Source organism: Platalea leucorodia (genome assembly GCF_965183815.1).
Source record: "Platalea leucorodia genome assembly, chromosome: 9".
NCBI classification, from domain to species: Eukaryota; Metazoa; Chordata; class Aves; order Pelecaniformes; family Threskiornithidae; genus Platalea; species Platalea leucorodia.
Window position 1 is genome coordinate 10,249,718 of NC_138831.1, and position 17,324 is coordinate 10,267,041.

The following is a 17,324-nucleotide window of genomic DNA, read 5'->3' on the forward strand; positions in this document are numbered from 1 at the left end:
TAAGCCTGCAGGAGCCAGCCTGGAAGATAAGGCGGCATTAAAAAATTTCTGCTCCAAATAATTGAAACTCAGCTGGCTCTCAAATGTTTAATTTTATTGCGCCTTTCTTTGCAATGTTTATGAGCTTTTGCCTATTTATAAAGGCACATAAAGTTTGAAGGAAGCCTCTTAGAGCTATAAATTCTTGTGCTGAGAACTTACTCTGAAAAGTGCAAACAGTCCTGGCACATGAAAGCCCATCATTTTTGTACCCGGCAAAATAAATGACCATAAATGTCCCACCCCCGTCCCACCCCCTATCGCCCGTAGATCTTCTCTGTTGTGGGCGCTCCAGCCCATCACCTCCTCCTCTGCTGCACGCAAGCCCCGCCGCGGCCTCTGACTGAACTCCTGGCGAGGCCAGTGCCCGACTCTGAAGCCGCCCAGGAACGGTGCCGCGCTGCCGGACGCCCCCCGCCCGCCGGTACATCCGACAGGACCCTTTGCCAGGCGTTTTCAAGGGTGTGACGAAAAGCCCTTTGCGTTTCTACCTGCCCTTGCTGCCGCTGCCGGGGCGCTGGGGCCGGCCCTGGGCAGGGGCCGGCCGAGCCCCCGCCGCCGCGGCGAAACCCGCCGTTCTTTGCGGAGCGCCAGCAGCGGACGGAGCGATCGCAGCCTGCGCTCCTGTGGAGCTGAGGGGAGGCTTGACGTCACGCGCGGCACCTCTGCCGACTGCCTGTCGTCAGAGCCGTGTGACGTCAGCCCTCCAGGGCGGAGCGGGGGCCGAGGGAAGGGAGGGGGCGGCAGGTGGCGGGCACGGCTCGGCTGCTCTCAGCGCCCCCGCCCCCGGCTGACAGCGGCGGGCCCGGCCCGGCCCGGCCCGGCCCTTCCTTCCCGTCCCGGCCCGTCCCGTCCCCTCCCGGCCCGGCGCGGCCCGGCGGGAGTTGTAGTGCGCAGCGGGCGGAGGCGGCCGGGCCGGCCCCGGGGCGGACTACAAGTCCCAGGCGGGGCGGGCGGCGGCGCTGTCTGTGTGCGGGAGCGGGCGGCGCGGCTGGGCTCGGCGCGGCGGTAACCTCCCGTCTCTCCCTCTCGCAGCGGCGGCGGCGGCGACGATGCAGGCGGAGTCGGGGATCGTGCCGGACTTCGAGGTGGGCGAGGAGTTCCACGAGGAGCCCAAGACCTACTACGAGCTGAAGAGCCAGCCCCTCAAGAGCAGGTGGGACGGGCGGAGGACGCGGTGCCCCCGCGCTGCGGGGCCGGGGCGGCGCGGCGCGGCGGCGGGTCCCCGCGCTGAGTCAGGCCGGGGGCGAACGCTGAACCCCCGCGCTGAGGGGAGGCATCCCGCGCGGCGGGGCGGCCATTTAGCGCTTCCTGCCATAATAGCGGCGTTGTCGGGCGGGAGGGCGGGCCGGGCCGGGCCGGCGTTATGTAAAGGGCATTGTTGGCCGTGCGGGGCCTCGCTGTCACGCCGGGGAGCCCCCGCCGCCGCGGGCTCCGCTGAGGGGGGCCGGGCACCGGCGGCACCCGCCCCCGCGGGGCACCGCCGCCTCCGCGCCCCCCGCAGGTGCGGCGGCGCTCGGGAGGGGTCAGCGCGAAGCTGCAGAGTTGTTGCAGGGTCTTGTGGCGTATAAGGTGGTTTTGGTTTTTTTTTTTTTTTTTTTTTTGGACTTTGAGAGCAGGTTTGTTACTTGCAATTGCCTGGGGACTGGAAACTTTTGCCTACGTACGTCAAAGTATTTTTTTCCCCGAGATATATGCGTTATTCTTATCTGGAGCGGCTGCGTCGCATAGATACAGTCTTTAAAGGGAAATAAGGCGGTGTGTGTTCCTCTCCCTTGCTGGGTGTTAGGTACCTGCTTTTCGTCCTAGTGCTGGAAAAAGACCGCAAACGCTCTCCCGTGCCTTGAGCATCCACCTTGCCAGCAACGGCATGTTTCTCCCTCCTCTGTTTTTTCATTCAAAGTACTCGATAAGGGTGGTAATGAGCCCTCCATTTCATCACAACGCTCTCCTAAGCAGTGCTCAGCTGAATATAAGGTCGTTGCTGCGACTGTATCATGTTTGTAATCAAGTCTGTTGTAGGCCTGTGTTTATATTCATGGTTTTTAGTTTTGAACAATGCTCTTCGTACGTCTGTGCATGCAGTTGAAAAATGAATGGGAAGGTAAATATTAAAAAAAACGTGCTAGAATGAGCTTGGATTGTACTGCCTGTCAGACACACTTCAAAGCAAATAAATGAATTTTTGACCATGCTCTGAATGTTTCAGAAACATTGAAGGTCTTGTAGTAAAAGATGCTAAAAATTCTGACGGTGTCGCAAGGGCTGGCAAATCTGGAGCCACCTCCTGCGGCCTGTCTTCACGGCAGCCTTACCTCACGTTGAACCGTTGGTATTGCTGATGGTGCACGCAGTGGTGGTGATGTGCAGCCTTTCACAGCCTGACGTGCCAGCCAACCTAACCAAAGCTGCCAGAACTTCTCTGCCCTCCCAAGGCTGTGTGGGGAAGTTGCCATTATCCAGGTAATTATCTGGGAGCCTGGCTAATGTGCGGAGAGAGGACAGCACGGAGAAGATGGGTTCACCCGCAGTGGTGGGTTCCAGCTGTGATGGGAGACCCACAGGGCTCTGGCTTCAGTATCCGTGTTGCCAGTGGAGTGCAGCAGTTGCAGGGTGGATGGTGGGGTGCTGGTGCCTCACGCCGTTGTCAAATAGTTCTGTTTGCACGAGCTGGAGGTCCTAACTGGTGTGCAGGAGGTGTCCCTTTATGGTTGTCTGCTTTGTAGTCAGCAGTTTGTCTGTGCCTTCAGGTGGCGTGGGCATGGAGCTTGGATACCAGGTCTGCATTTGACCTTGCACAGATGTTCCAACTGCTTTTAATTCCTGTGACTTGATGCTTTGGGACCCGAATGCATTCCTGTGTTGTTCACTTCTCTCAGGCGGAAGAGATAATAAAGATACTCTGTAATGAAGCACTGGAGTATTTGGCCATCTTCTAAATGTTGACACTTCAAACTTCCCTGGAGTGAATTGCCCCAGTACATTCTCACCCGGCATTCCTGCAGAGTCAGCACTGCCTGCCCTTGGGGTTTAAAGGGTTCCCCGTGCAAGTCACTGGACATCTTGGTGGCGCCTCAGGCCAGCATCTGTTCTGCTGTTTTCAGGAGGGCTTGTTGGATAGGAGAGATCACCAGCTTGCCCCAGTCTGCCTCCCTGTCCCTCCACACGTACCCATCCATACAAGAAGAGGGAGCCCCGAGGGTGGAATAACAAGCCGTGGTTTTTCTGGCAGATAGCGAACTGACATGTTAACCTCAGTGTGGAGCCTGCCCAGCTCACGTACAGCTCTTACCTCAAGGTAGAGTCTCAGTTGTCTTCCTAGTCTTGTGGGAGATGAAGAAGCAAAGGAGCCAGGGGCCCCTGCCAGGTCCATATAAGCCTGTCCCTGGAGCCAGGCTGATAAAACTTGATGATAACAGGACGCAAAAGTTGCTCACAAACCTGTTTGCTTCATGATGTGCAGATTGTAATCTAAGAGGACTTCTCTAGTCCTTCAGCTTTGCTCGGGCCTGAAACCAGTCTGACCGATGATTATCAAAGGTATCCGGCATCACCCTCCTGCTTTCTCTTGTGGATGTAAATCAGGAGTAATTGCACAGCAGTCAGTGGAATAGCACCAGGTCAGCATGGTGTAGCGATGGCACTGTGGCTGTGGGAATTGCTTTCTTACCTTCTTCTCCACAGGTTTGCTCTGGAAGGGTGCCTGGGGAGCAGGCAAACCAGAAGCAATAGCTGATGTTACGAGATGAGTCTAAATAGCAATCTACTCTTTTTCCCTGGTGAGAACTGCTGATTTCCTAGCAACATTCAGGGCTTTCGCTGATCTTTTTTAACCATAAGAGCTGAGAAGCATCCTTGGTTTACTCATAGCAGCTGAAATTGTGAGTACATTGAAAAAAAATCCAACTCAGAATATGGAAGAATGCCAGTGTTCTGAACCAAGAAGGAACTTTTTTTTGTTGCCCAGTTTAACTCAGCCCTGCCGATATTGTTGTCTTTCACTCAGTAAAACTCTCCTATTCGTTTCCTCCCAGATTGCTTGTTTTCCAATGTATGACATGCAGAAATCTTTATTTCTCCTCTTCAGTGTGCCCTCGCAGTTACTCCATCCATATTTCATAATTCAAGTCTGCAATCCAAAGCCACAAGGGGTCCGATAATAAAAGCTTTTTGCAGTAAATACTGTACTAACTTAGGCCAAGCCACAACTGAATGCTAGAGGCCAAGGAAAAATGTAAGCCCAGCAAAAAGCTTTAATCACAAGGGATGGAGAGAATACATGGGGCTGAGATACCTCAGTTCCAACCATATTTCCTAAACCCCTTGGACTCATGCAAAGTTAGCTTCTTGTGCTAAGTCCTAGATGCATTTAAGGGTTGTCTGGAATTTGCTGTGGTTGAATGTCTTTGAAAACTGAGAAGATGTTTCAGTTGCTTTGGTTTCTCCAGAGTCACTTTTCACTGTGGGAGGAAGCTGGGCTGTGTGACTAGCCATTAAGACAATGAGATTTTTTTTTTTTTCCCCCCCTCACATTCATACTTTATTCCTCTTCTGCCACATTCCCAAAGGATAATAGTTTTAATTTATAAGTACATATGCTTAAATATGTATGTGTTTGTGTAATGAACAAGTAAATAAGATTTCTTCTCTGGTACAAACAGTGCACAATGAAATCAATGGAGTTTTATTTTCAGGCAATCAGTTGAAGAAAAGAATCAGTTATTACCAAAAGTAAGCACAGATACTGACATGTCTGCATGCAGTCATCAGGGCACTGTAGGCTTAAGTTACATCTGTCGTACTACTAATGTGGATTCTTTAAATCATTTGACTTACTAAAGCGATGTTTTGGATATCAAACTGGTATCTGGAAGTAAAGACTTCACAGTCTGCCTTCGCGCAGGGCCATCTGAACCAACCCAGATGTGCCAAATGCAGCAAAAAAATTTCTATATTCAATTGCTTTTCTCTGTTTTTTGGTTCTCTGTAATATGTGTCCATTTGGATGGCACACGCGACCTAGCAAGTGCCAGCAAATTATTGTTGGTTGTTGTAATTTACTGCCTTGCTTTTAATGAAACCATGTACCTGCAGGTAAATTACTGCTGTTTGTGCTATTTTCTGTTGCCCTTTCGTAGCTTATTTATTTTCAGAGTGGTTAAAAAGTACTTGAATGATGCAGTAACTGAAGTATTTTCAGTGGAAAATATTATTAGGAAATGCTTTTAAGTTGCATGATAGTTTTTTAGGAAGCTTATTCTTGCTTCATGAGCAATAGCATTGAGACGTGGAGTTTGTCATTATTAAGCAGTGATGTTTTTATAAAATTCTCATCATTCCTGGTGTCCAAATGCTTTTAATTTTTATTTTTTTAATGTCAACCTTGAACATTTTACTTACATCAACTAGTACTTTATCCAGTTAGGATCCTCTGTAAAACACTCCCCCCCCCCTCCCCCCCTTTTTTTTTTTCTTCTGGTGCTGTGCTAAACATTGCAGTCTCGATTTAGTAAAAACTTCCCTTTTAATACACAGTGTTTGTTGAGGAAATATTAATTTCACTGAAGAGTCACCCATTTTTAAACTGTGTACTTACTCTGGAGCCAAAGAGGACTTTTCTAAAGTGCCTTAGTCTGCAGATGATCAAATTTAATTTTGTAAATGAACTTTGCAGCGTGATTAAATTTGAACTTGATTACATTAGGCTTCTCAACATTGAGTTTGTGCCTTATTGGAGGTAGTCTTTTCATATTACTGCTATTTATGGATCTTATTCAAGTGTTTTATATTCTGGTTGGGTTCTGCAATGCAGTTTGTTCAAGCTACTGCTTATATCTGTTCCAGTTGTGCAAGAAGTGGAAAATATCCTTTATTTAGAACAGGTCACATGTGCTTGCATCCAGGAACCGCGTCTCAGTGTGTTTTTAAAAAAAAAAAAAAAAAAAAAAGTAACTCGGAGGAACAGATTTTTTAAAAAGTTCCTGAAATATTTTTCCGTCTGTTACGGAGGAATGTTACATATTTTAAACTAAAAGGTAATAATATCTGAGTTTAAAGTGATATGTAGGCTAGCACTGACTGAAGTCAATGGTAAAAGTCTTAACCGACGTTAGTGGAAGTAGAGCTAAGCCAAAAGTACATCTCTTTGAAATCTCTCCGGTAACATTTTTGTGAGTGAGTCGATAATGCCATGTTTATTCTGCACCTCAAATTCGCTTCACTGGGTAGGAAACCCTCGCCACATCTTTTTATACTCTTTTATTTTTGAAAACAGTCTTAAGAGGAAAGTCTGCAATTGGAGTGTCTATTGTATAAACATGTGAAGACAATAAGTGGTATTTCTTTGTACTTCTTTATACTGGGAGCCGGTGCTGCTGCCTCTCCAGCAGAGCATTTTCCATGGTGAGGGATCCTGATTGACCTTTTCTCTTCTGCGAAACTCTCGCTCTGTTATTTGGGGTAGGCCTTTGCTATTTAGCATGGAAACAGAAATAGCCCATGAAATTCAGTTCAGCGTTTGCTTTGATACAAACTTTTGAACGTCACCTTTTTGCTTCCCTAGCCTGCTTTCCTTGGGAAGATTTTGTTTAGCTGCCAAGCTGATCAGAGCGTGCACAGATATTTTGAGGCTGAGCTGACTGCACTGACTGTGCATCTTTTAGCACACACGTATTTTCTTTTTATTTATCAGACTGCTGGCCGTATTAGTTGTGTGTAAGTACATATGCACTCTGCATGAAATAAATCCATAACTTTCTGGTGAGCAGGAAGCTTCCCTCGCTGGCTGCTATCGATTTACAGAATCCAGGTGATAACTTGAATCAATAAATTTTCTGCCTTTTAAATGGCTGAAAATAAACCGAAGCAGCCCTGCTGATGGATAGCTGGGATGCCCCGGTACTGCTCATTTCCCTGCATGTAGTGGAGGTAATTTCACAAGCCTCTGGACCAGAATTTTTGGGGCTGCTGTGAACCTACCAGTTGTCATTAACAAGTCATTGCGGAGCTTATTCTGTGCTGTGTATGTTTTTATTTGGCACTTAGGGTGATGTATTAGAGGTCCTTTGCAGCACGGTGGTAGGCAGTGTGACTAATTCCTGCTGTACGGTTTGGTCAGTATCTAGAAGAAAACTGGGAAATGAGAGCAGAAGGGACTTGCAGATGTGTTACTTTATAAACAAATTCAGCCTCTCACTACATTCTATGATTAAAAGTTTAATGGGAAGAAATCTGTACAGCGGCTTAAAAATGAGGGTACAGGAGAAACCTGTTCCATCACTTACTATGCTGTCCTCCTATTTGTAGGTTTGCTTTCCAAAGCAACACACTTTAAGACTTTGAAAATGAAATGGAAAGAGTAATTTTCTGTTTACTTTTCTGCTAAAAATTGAAATTGCATCTTGGCTGTTAATTGTCTTCCGAGAACGATCTGCTGTTTCAGTGTTGAGAACAAAATGAGAGTCCAACTTCCATTAAGCTGGTCAGGCTCTTGGCCATTATTGTCTGTCTCGTTCTATTTTGGATTTGAAAAGTTTTTGAAATACCTTGGTTGTAACATTTTCATTTGGTAAAACTCACTGTCTTCTAATATCATTTTTGCTGCAACAAAGACAACGTGATTAAGCAGCATGGCATGGCAGATTTTGCTGGACCGTTAACTATTGCATCACTATCATATTATACTAGAACTGTGATTATTTTATTTTTTTAAATAATCCCAGCAGCTAAACAGTAACAGGACAATTAGTGGCTTGCATGTAGTTTTACACTTCATTTCATACTGGGGAAAAGCAGCACAGGAAAAGGAATATTGTTGCATATTCATAATATAACAGTGCTACTGCTTTATCTGCAACAGCTGTAAAAAAAGCTGATGCTGCTTTGAGTGTCAAGATTGAAATATTTAGGTTCACTGGAAGGAAAGACTGTAATACAGTCTGAAACAGATCAGCCTGTCCTCCAGCCCATCTCTGAGGTGGAAGTTACATGTGGTTTCCTGTGTTAGACATGCCAAGGGTCTTCTTGCTGTGGATGGGCACTAGCAATTTTGGGGTGCCTTTTGAAAGGGCTCTGTCCCAGTATCTTTGGCCAGAGTTTCAGCTTGCAACTTGCATAAGCCCTAGTTGTTGTTGCCTGTGGGCTTCACCTCAAAATAAGTGTTTCAAAGAGGGTGTAGGAGTGTCAATGTGAAAGAGGATGGTGTGGGTATCACTGGTACAAGTACAAAAATTGTGAAAATTGATAAGGAAGGCTTGCAATACAACTGCTAGCTAATACTTTAACCACTAATAGTGCCTTTGGATCGAGCTAATTTTTTCTGGTAACATCTCTGCTGCAAGGGCTGCTGTAATGTTTGTGTTAGCAGCTTTCTGCCAAGTATGCAAGCCAGGGTCTGGTGGTTTATAGCTTTTTTTCCTTCGGTGGTAAGTGATTATGTAGAAACCCTCTGTATGCTCCCCCCTGCCCTGACCTGCTGCTCACAGCTGCTGCATGGACTGGACTGGCAGGTTGAAGAGCAAAAATGTGTTGCTGTGATATATAATTACTTCTTCCAGCATGAGCCAACAGAGCTGCTTGCTGTGATGATTGTTACGTATGCTGCTATGTAAAACAGAATGCAAGTTTAATGCAGGGTTCAGGCTAGTACTTTAATGTTGTAATTAACAGCCTCTAACAGTAAACAAGTTTTTTTTAAATCAGTTCCCATGAAGATTATTCCTTTACAATGTAGGCAGACATACATTTGCAGATGTGGAGTTTGTGAATTCACTATTACTTGGAGAAATGAGCATCAAGAACAAACAAATACCTCCTTTTCAGACCTTTTTTCTCTTACTCTAGAATATCCCAGGTATGGTGTCAGGCGGCTGGAGATTGATCCTGCAGTCGAGATTTCATAGGGACATTTTGGCTAAGGGAAACAGTTGCATTTGAGACAATGCGGCACTTCCCATCTCTTGGAAGAACTGGATTCATCCTTCTTAAATGCTCCCCAAAAAACGGTAATCTAGTTTCACAGGTACGTTGTGCCTCCGTGTGTGCTGCTCTTTTGACACAAAATGGGCATAAACCCATCTGAACCTGCTGCTTAGGCTGGAGTGGCTGGGTGGGGCATGCTGGGGGGGTCTGGTCTTCTCGGACCATCTTGTGAGGCTGCTTGTGAAGAGAGCATTGAAGTTGCAGGGAGCAGGAAAGAGGTTTGTGTCTGTTCAAACCTACAAAGGCAAGCTTCGTTTGTCTGTGTGCTAGGCTTATGTGCCTGGTTTGGCCTACTGTTACATTACAGACTTTATTTATGATGAATTCTGTGAGAGAAGGACTTTACATAGTGAAAATTAGTGTTTTGGGTACTTGGAAAGGTGTTGATCAGCTTTGAGATATTTAGGTGCTGGAAGCTTGCAAAGTTTAATGTGTTTAAAGCATCACGCCAATAACAGATACTGTCAAAGCTTGTCTGTAACCTTAGGATGCTGAGACACCGTTTCTTGTCTTTGCTGTATGTGACAACACAAAGTGCTGTGTGAATGGTAGAAACCTAGTAGGGCAGGGTTGTTGGGATCTGGAAACCGGAGAAAAGTAACAAGAAGAAGTGGGAACAGCTGGAATGTCCCGAAAGAAGGATGCTTCAGAGAATGGAGACGGGAACAATGAATGATCGTTACTGATCTTATTCCCAGCCATCCTGTTGTAACGTGTAAACACATGCAGAAAATAGGAATTACTGTGGTTCTTTCTGGAGGAGAAGCAGGCAGCTAGAAAACTTGGGATGGAGCTAAATCAGATGGGAACTTTTTCAGGGTGAGAAGATGGAAGCAGACTTTGGAAGCTGTCAGATGGCAAGAGATGGGGAATATGGCCAAGGGGGGGTTGTGGTCCTGGAGCTCCAAACTGGGAAGTCGGAATAATACCATAGAGATGGAAAAGGATCATTGAGGTATCTGAGTGGGAGAACCTGGCTGAGTACGTTTTGTGCACATTTACTGTTTCCTTTCAGGATTCTTTGGGTTTTATCTAAATAAAGAAGGGGAGAGTTTGTATAAAATACGACTGACTTTGGAAATTCTTTTTCTGGATGTGTCCCTGAATGGTAATATGCAGCTGTAAAGCCAAACTAGGAGTACAGAGGTAGAGGGAACAAACCGAACCCTTTTTATAATGTTTGTGGACTTCAGCCTGAATAAATAACAGTTGCAACCTGGGAGAATGAAATCAGAGTGATACTGAGATGTGTATGCATGCAGGAAGGGATGATCTTACAGAAAAGCAAAGGGGAAAAAACTCTTTTCAGCTGTTCATTGGGAGCTGGAAGGAGTTCAGGGACGCTTGGGGCTCTTGCGGTGGGTCCCCTGGGATGCCATTAATACGGTGTTTGGGTTTCTGCTCAGTCTAGCAAGCTTTATTTTATTTGTACCAAATATTTACAATTCTACCCAAGCTCAGCCATGCTAAAGGCACATCCCAGATGTCAGTCTATCTAGTGGCACAGTTCAGTAGAGTTGCTGGGATCCTTTATTTATTTATTGCTGTTGTAACACGAAGGTTGCTATCTGATAAATAATTATTCCACCCTTGGAGAAGGCACATTGTGGATCTGTTAAGCTGCTCCTTTGTTTGTTGGGCTTGTGCATAATGAGTTTGGAATTTAAGATTAGTAGTATGCTGTGCAACTGCTCATTTTGTGACCTCATCCTCCTCCTCGGCTCGCCTGCCTGTCCACCTGTCACATCCTGTTGGGCACCTAGGGCTATATTCATAAGGGGAACTTTGGTTTAGCGTTGCATCATCTCATTTTTATGTGTTCTGCTGCCTAGTGGAATTAAAAAAAAAAAAAAAAAAAACGAGGTAGGTGTCTAGGTTCCTTACAGAAGGCATGAGGGAAAGCTGGCTTCGAAGAAGGCCTGTGAAAACCAGCATGTGGAGTGGGGGATTGCCTGAGTCAGCCAGTGAAGGGTTTAAGAGGCTGGTGTTGGTGTTGAACGCTATCCCTTGAAGACTTGGTTGTCTGGCCTAGGTGAGCTGTTGTTAAACGTTTCTCGGAGCGACATGCCAAAGATAGGTGTGCTCTTACAGAGATGAGGAAGAGCAGGTAGTACGACATCCCCCTACCCCAGCTTTATCCACTCGGGACACAGAAGTTTTGAGTTCCAGTCCTGTCTGTGACTCAAAACATGGGAATGAACATGTCTACTGTCCTTCGGAGTGTCCAAACCAATAAACCGTGGGCTTTTTGAGGTGTCTCTTGCAGAAGCTAGTCTGTTTTGCCTTGTGTAGTATTCATTGAACTAGTAGGGGCAGGAGTGGCTTGGTAATGCAGGGGAGTGAGCATTCGCCTGTGGTGGTTCTCACCCTGCTCCAGAAGATAGTTATTTGTACAAAGTGGAGCAGCCCTACCAGGAAGCAAGGAAGATGTACTTAGAAATTGGATCATTTTCAGCTTCATCTGTTTCTAAAAGGCAGTTGTCCAAATCTCTGTGGTTGGGGCCACAGCATGAAATATGGGTACCTGCTTGAAATACGAGTGATGATATTTGGGGCACAGTTATTTGGATGAAGGGAAAACATCTTTAGGGTTATGGGAACCAGAGATTCCTGAATTGTTGCAGGAAGGCAAGGAAGTCAAAGGGTGGTATGGACTCTCTGATGGTGCTGGTGGCCAGAGGGCCTCTCAGAGTGGTGTATATTGGTGAAGAAGCTGTCAGGCAAAGGTAGATATTAAGAGTGAAGACAAGTATACATCATTTCTTAAAAGTGCTTAATTTTTTAGGAATGTGAAATCATTAGCGATACAGCAAGAGAAGCTTGAATCTGTATGGAAGTGAGTTACAAAGGAGTGAAGTGAATAAGGCAGGAGATGAAATAAGATTACGTCTCTATCACAAACTTGTGTTTTTTTCATTTGGCTCGTTGCACAATTTATAGTTTCAGTCTAATTGCAAAACTATTCTGCAAGTGATAATTTGGTTCCTAGGTAATACAGCTTTTGATATTTACTGTACAAAGCTGTGCTGTGGGAGCTGCTTGCTCTGAAGATGCTGTGAGCCAGCAAGGACTTTCTGTTTTTCAAGTGTGTCAAGTAATGTAGAAAAATGTGAAATGGATCTGCCTGTTATGAGGATCTCGAAGGTGCTGGAGCTGCCCCTGCAAAGAAAACAGGGCTGGCTGGAAGGGGCCTGGCGCTGCTGCACATTTGCAGAGCTGGGAGGGGTCTTTCTTGCAGCGTTTTTGGTATTTCCCAAAGGAATTGGCCACCCTGCCTTCACAGCAGCCTCCTGCTTTCTGGGAGAGATCCCTCTGAGTAGGCAGTAATTACTGTCTCTCCAAAGGAGTCTTCGTTTGTGGAGGAGGCTAAGCAAGAAAGATTTCTTGCTTAGCCTTTCTAATGAAGGTGCTTTTAAGAGTTGTGCTGGGGTACCATGATCTCCGTAGGACAAAATTTCCCTCTTCTGGGTCTGCAGTGGCCTCTTGCACAGATCTGGGGGGGGTGTCTGTTCTTGGGTCTCAGGTGGGATCTTTAGGGACTTGCTCTTTGAAACTGTTGACCATTTGGCCTTTGGCCTTGCAGCACCACTTGAGACTATAAATAGACCCGCAGAGGAACAGGTCCAACGATCTCATGTTCCCGAATGCCGTTCTGCTGTGCTGAGCGTCGCGCTGCGTGCCAGCTCAATGAAAGGAGGCTGGTGAGAAAAGGTGGCTCTTGCAGTCAGCTGTGACCTGGAGCACCTCTGATGGTGATCGCAGTCTCGGCTGGTAATCCCACCATTTTCATACCCAGAGCTTCTCCTGGGCAGCCTGGGCATTGCAGCTATTTAAGGTAGACACAGAGACGGAGGCACACGGAAGATGACAGGTCCTGCTCTCCCAAAGGACTGTGAGAGCAGCAATGCGCTATCGATATGGCACAATGTTCAGCAGATCGTGGCGATGCTCTTGTCTGTGCCATACTGGCTGGCTGATGTGGAAAACCAGCAGTACTGCCGGAAAAAAAACATATTAATGATCTAGAGAAGAAATGCTTCAGTGGTTTCTTACAGCTCCTCCTTGTTTAAGTGTTGGGTTTGCTCACCAGCCTGGTTTCTCATCTCGTTTCTGAGATGTGCTGCGAGCTGGAGGATGGTACTGGTTTGTATGGTTACCAGTCTCATCCCCTGCTATCTGATAACTCCTGCCCCGTTGCTATGAAACGTTTTAGTGAGATGCTGTGTAAAAGGGATGAATATCCATCTGTAACTGCAGAGATGTTTTTCCATGGCTCATCTCTTGCTGATCTTTCTGATCAGTTTTCTAATTCTGCTGGTGGTGGATTTGAAAGATTTCTGGTGTTGTCATACAACTATGTGCTGCATGTTTCCCATCTGTAATTTAATACCTTTGCATTGAGGTTTATTAAATAACACAGTGCAGAAAATTGCAGTATCTGTCCTTGTCTCTTTTCAGTGGGTTTATTTTTTGTGGCAAGGACTTTCACAGCTCTTGAAATTCCAATTCTGTAATCACTATTTAATCTAAGACAGTTTTTCCCATATTTAAGGCTACAGAATCAGGCTATGCTTTGGAGAAATGCTAAATTTGGCTGCTTGCAGAGTCATCCAAAGTACATAGGTTGTTCAGTAGGTGCTGTTTGGCTTCTGGTAGTGCTATATGGAATGCCTTGCTTTGGGAGCTGTGTGGTAGAAATGCAGTTTCTTTCTGCATGTAGCATGGGAAAAAAATAAGTGGTCAAACTAGGAACTGTGTGCACTTTATTTGGTGGCACTACAGTTGCAGAGCACCCTTGGCAGCAGAAAGATGGGTGCTCTAGAACTGCAAGATTGTATTGATTGTGTTGCATTTCTGCTGGAACAAAAATATAATGGGCTCAGCATTTGCACTTTCCACTTGTGTATTGTTTTCTCTTTATTTTGTGTATGTAGAAAATGCTATGGTCTGCAAACTGCTGGTTTAGTATTTTCTGTGGAATGAAAACCATCTGGATAATTTAACTGAATTTTATCGAAGTTTTTGGTAACAGGCTCTTTTCTGTTTCCTGGCATCCTATTAGATGAAGATGAGAATTTGAGTTAAAATTCAGGGAGGTAACTATGTTCTGGTTTATGACCTCGAATTTTAGAAACGACTTGGGCTTGTTTGAAGTTGTAAAAGTAATCAAAATATTAAAATGATATACAGTCTCTCCCAAAAGCATTCTCCCTGAGCAAATGCCTGCTCTAGGCTCCCCCCCCCCCCCCCCCCCGCAATGTACTTTGAATGCTTGGCATAGTGGGAGCTGCAAGCTAAAGAAAGCATCCAGCATTCATGCCGAGGCTTCTTTGAAAGAGATCACACTTAAACACCAGCTGAAGTTAAGCATATGTTAAAAGAATTCCCTTGATCAAACCTCCGTTCGGCAAAACACTTCTACGTATTTTTTATTTCAGAATCCTAAATAATTCAATTGGTTTTGTACTCATAGGTTTAAACTTGTTGCAGCCCTAGGGCTGTAACAAACACAGAAGTGCTCTACCCTGATCCAGCAAACCTTAAGCACGTGAACTGTGCTGCTGAAGACTATTTGTGCTTAAGTTTCAGCTCATGGTTTGAATACGTTGCTGGATTGGGAGAAGAGTGTTCAGCATATGGCAGGCTGTTAAATCTGATGTACTTTTGAGCCTGACACTGTGATATTCCACTTTCGTTGAAATACTGCTTAGAAAAGTAAAAAATCCCACGAGAAAAAGATAAATACATAATCTTTTCAACATGAGATGCAGAATTAACTGAATTTCAGTATAGTCTGTTAAACAGAGGAAGAGCACCATCAGTCAGATTTTTCTTTCTCCCCCCGCCCGCCCCCAAAAGACTTAACTGCCCATTTAGTTTCTGATGTCTCGATGATAGCGTTGGCTTATGGATTCGTTTTTTTGGGTGGCATGTTTTGGTTTTGTGTTGGTTGTGTTTTGGTTTTGTGTTGGTTGTGTTTTGGTTTTGTGTTGGTTGTTTTGTTTTTTAAGTGAGGTGAAGGAAAGTGATAAAGTTCTCGGCATTGGAGACTTCTAGGCATTTGAGAAATGAGTATTTAAATTTGCATGTGCTTAAATCATGAAGCACAGCTCCTTCAGCACTCGTGTGTGTGTGTGTGTGTGTGTGTGCGCACACCTACTGTGATAGCGAGTGCTTGTGTGGCTCTTTGGAGAAAGGAGCTGTATATGACTGCAGCTTTCTGAATCCAAACTAGGCTGTTCTCAAAGCCAACCACAGTGTTGTTAGTCTAATATCGGGTGTCATGTGGACAGATTTGGAAAATTTGGAATAGGGTTATTTTCAACAGTCTTATGTTTTTCCTAGTGGCCGTGTAGAATCACGGAGTCATTGAGGTGACACCTCTGGAGATCACCTCGTCCAGCTCTGCTGCTCATTGCGTTGAGTAGGTTGCTCAGAGCCGTGTCTCATTGGGTTTTGAGTACCTGCATGGACAGGGTCTCCGCAACTTCTCTGGTTCCAGTATTGATGGCCTTCACAGTAAAAAGTATGGGGTTTTGTTTGGTGGGCTTTTTTTGTTTGTTTTTTCTTTTTTTTTTTTTTTTTTAGCTATCCATAACTCATTCATACTGTTTTTTTGACTTGCATATCACTATGCACAAAATGAAGTATGCAGGAGGCTGCATACCTCCTCCCCAAGTTGCACATGTTCAGCTTTGCTTTTCTAAGTAAGACAAGGGGAGTTATTGCTTATCTAAACTGTTGCAATTTGTCCTAAAAGCAAGTGATTTTACAGGCATGGTTGAAGACCTGGTGGGCAAAACTGCATCCTTTTCAGTCTTGGCTCAAAGGCCGCCAGGTTTTCTTCCTCATCTTGATTCACTCTTGTTTGACACACACTAGTTTTGTTGCGCTGTCATTCCCCATTGCGGATGGATGCAAAGCACCATACAACATAACATTACATTTAATAAGCACTTCAGCTTCAGCGCAGAGGTTGTGTACAGTGCTGCAGAACTGTACCTTGGTGTTGTTTGTGCAGAGCATTTGACAGATGCTCATTGCTTGCGATGTTATCTGGACTGTTTACCATGTATAATAATTCCATGAGGCTGTTGACTAAAATATTGCAGTTCTTTGATGCACCAGCAGTAACTTGCCTACTATGAATTCATACACTGAAGTCGAAATTACTTCTAAAATAGTAAACATGAACTTTGGCCATTTCATGCTCTGGGGTGATTCTAGAATTGGTTCCTCTGTGTGCTGTGCACAAAGTGCCTTTTTGTAACCTGCAGCTGTGTCCATGTTTATCAGGACACTGTACAATACACCTCTGCCAAACTATATTAAACAAATAGCATATGGAATTGAGTATCTAAGCTTCAGTCAGGACTGACCTTACCTTGGCTGTCTTGTGTCATGCAATTATCTAGGCCTACACTTCAGTTTTCTGCAGCTTGCTTTTGGCAGCTTCGAGGACCAACAGACTGGAGATCTTACAGGATATATTCTTTAGTGTAAAAAAGGTTTACTGGAACTGGAAAAGTTTACTTCAGAGGTGCCTTCCAGGAAGAAATGAAAGTGTAGCAGTTAAATACAAATCTTTAACAACACTGTCAATAGCAAGTAAGAGCCCAGTGCTATGCAATGCTATAGCAGTCTTGATTCACTTGGTATCAGAGATAGCAATGAACATGTGCTAACTATACAGTTTCCAGTTTGTATTTTCTGAGGCTGCATTCATTTCTCTCTACTGTCAAGCTCTGACATGTTTGGGTAACTGAAGTTGACTGGCAATAGCAAAACATCAAGTACAAAAAATAAACCATGTTTACTGCTCCAGACTTTGTTCCTTTTACATTTCCAGTAACTATTGAGAAATGAGCGGAAAGTTAAGGGTGCTTTCCCAGAGTAGCACTTTTTGGGGAAGAAACTTGATTACTTATTGCCATCTAGAAACTCCAAGCAAACCTGAGAACCAATAGTGTCAATGGTCCTTCTTACTTTGAATTTATAGATGAGGATTATGTCTGCATTTATGCAGTCCTTTTGGGCTTTTCTCATGCAAATGGGTGACTTTGGATGGTAAACAACGTGCAGCAATATCTGCACTCCCAGAATGCTGTAAGGCTTAGCTCTTAGGTGCCTTGGCGACAAAATTAATACCATGTGAATGTTAGATGTTGGCAGATTTTGACTGTAGTTTTTGCCTCTACCCGTACCTGCAGTGAGAGCTCTTTTTACCCTATTGCTTCTGTTTGTCTCCCCTTGTTTATTCTAAGGCTCAGTGGTGTGTACAAGGGAGATGAGAAGCAGGTGGGGGG

At 45.0% G+C, this 17,324-nt stretch overlaps 1 protein-coding gene across 4 annotated transcripts in view; it reads left to right on the plus strand.

Annotated features, from left to right (window-relative positions):
• The first annotated feature begins 317 nt into the window (after window positions 1-317).
• The window catches only part of MITF (melanocyte inducing transcription factor), a 112,507-nt gene continuing 95,500 nt past the window's right edge, over window positions 318-17,324 (plus strand). For all 4 annotated transcript variants that reach the window (XM_082321591.1, XM_082321592.1, XM_082321593.1 and 1 more), the window contains exon 1: window positions 318-1,195. In XM_082321591.1, coding sequence (XP_082177717.1) covers window positions 1,092-1,195 — 104 coding nt within the window. In that variant the 5' untranslated portion in view covers window positions 318-1,091. The remainder of the gene's footprint in view (window positions 1,196-17,324) is intronic.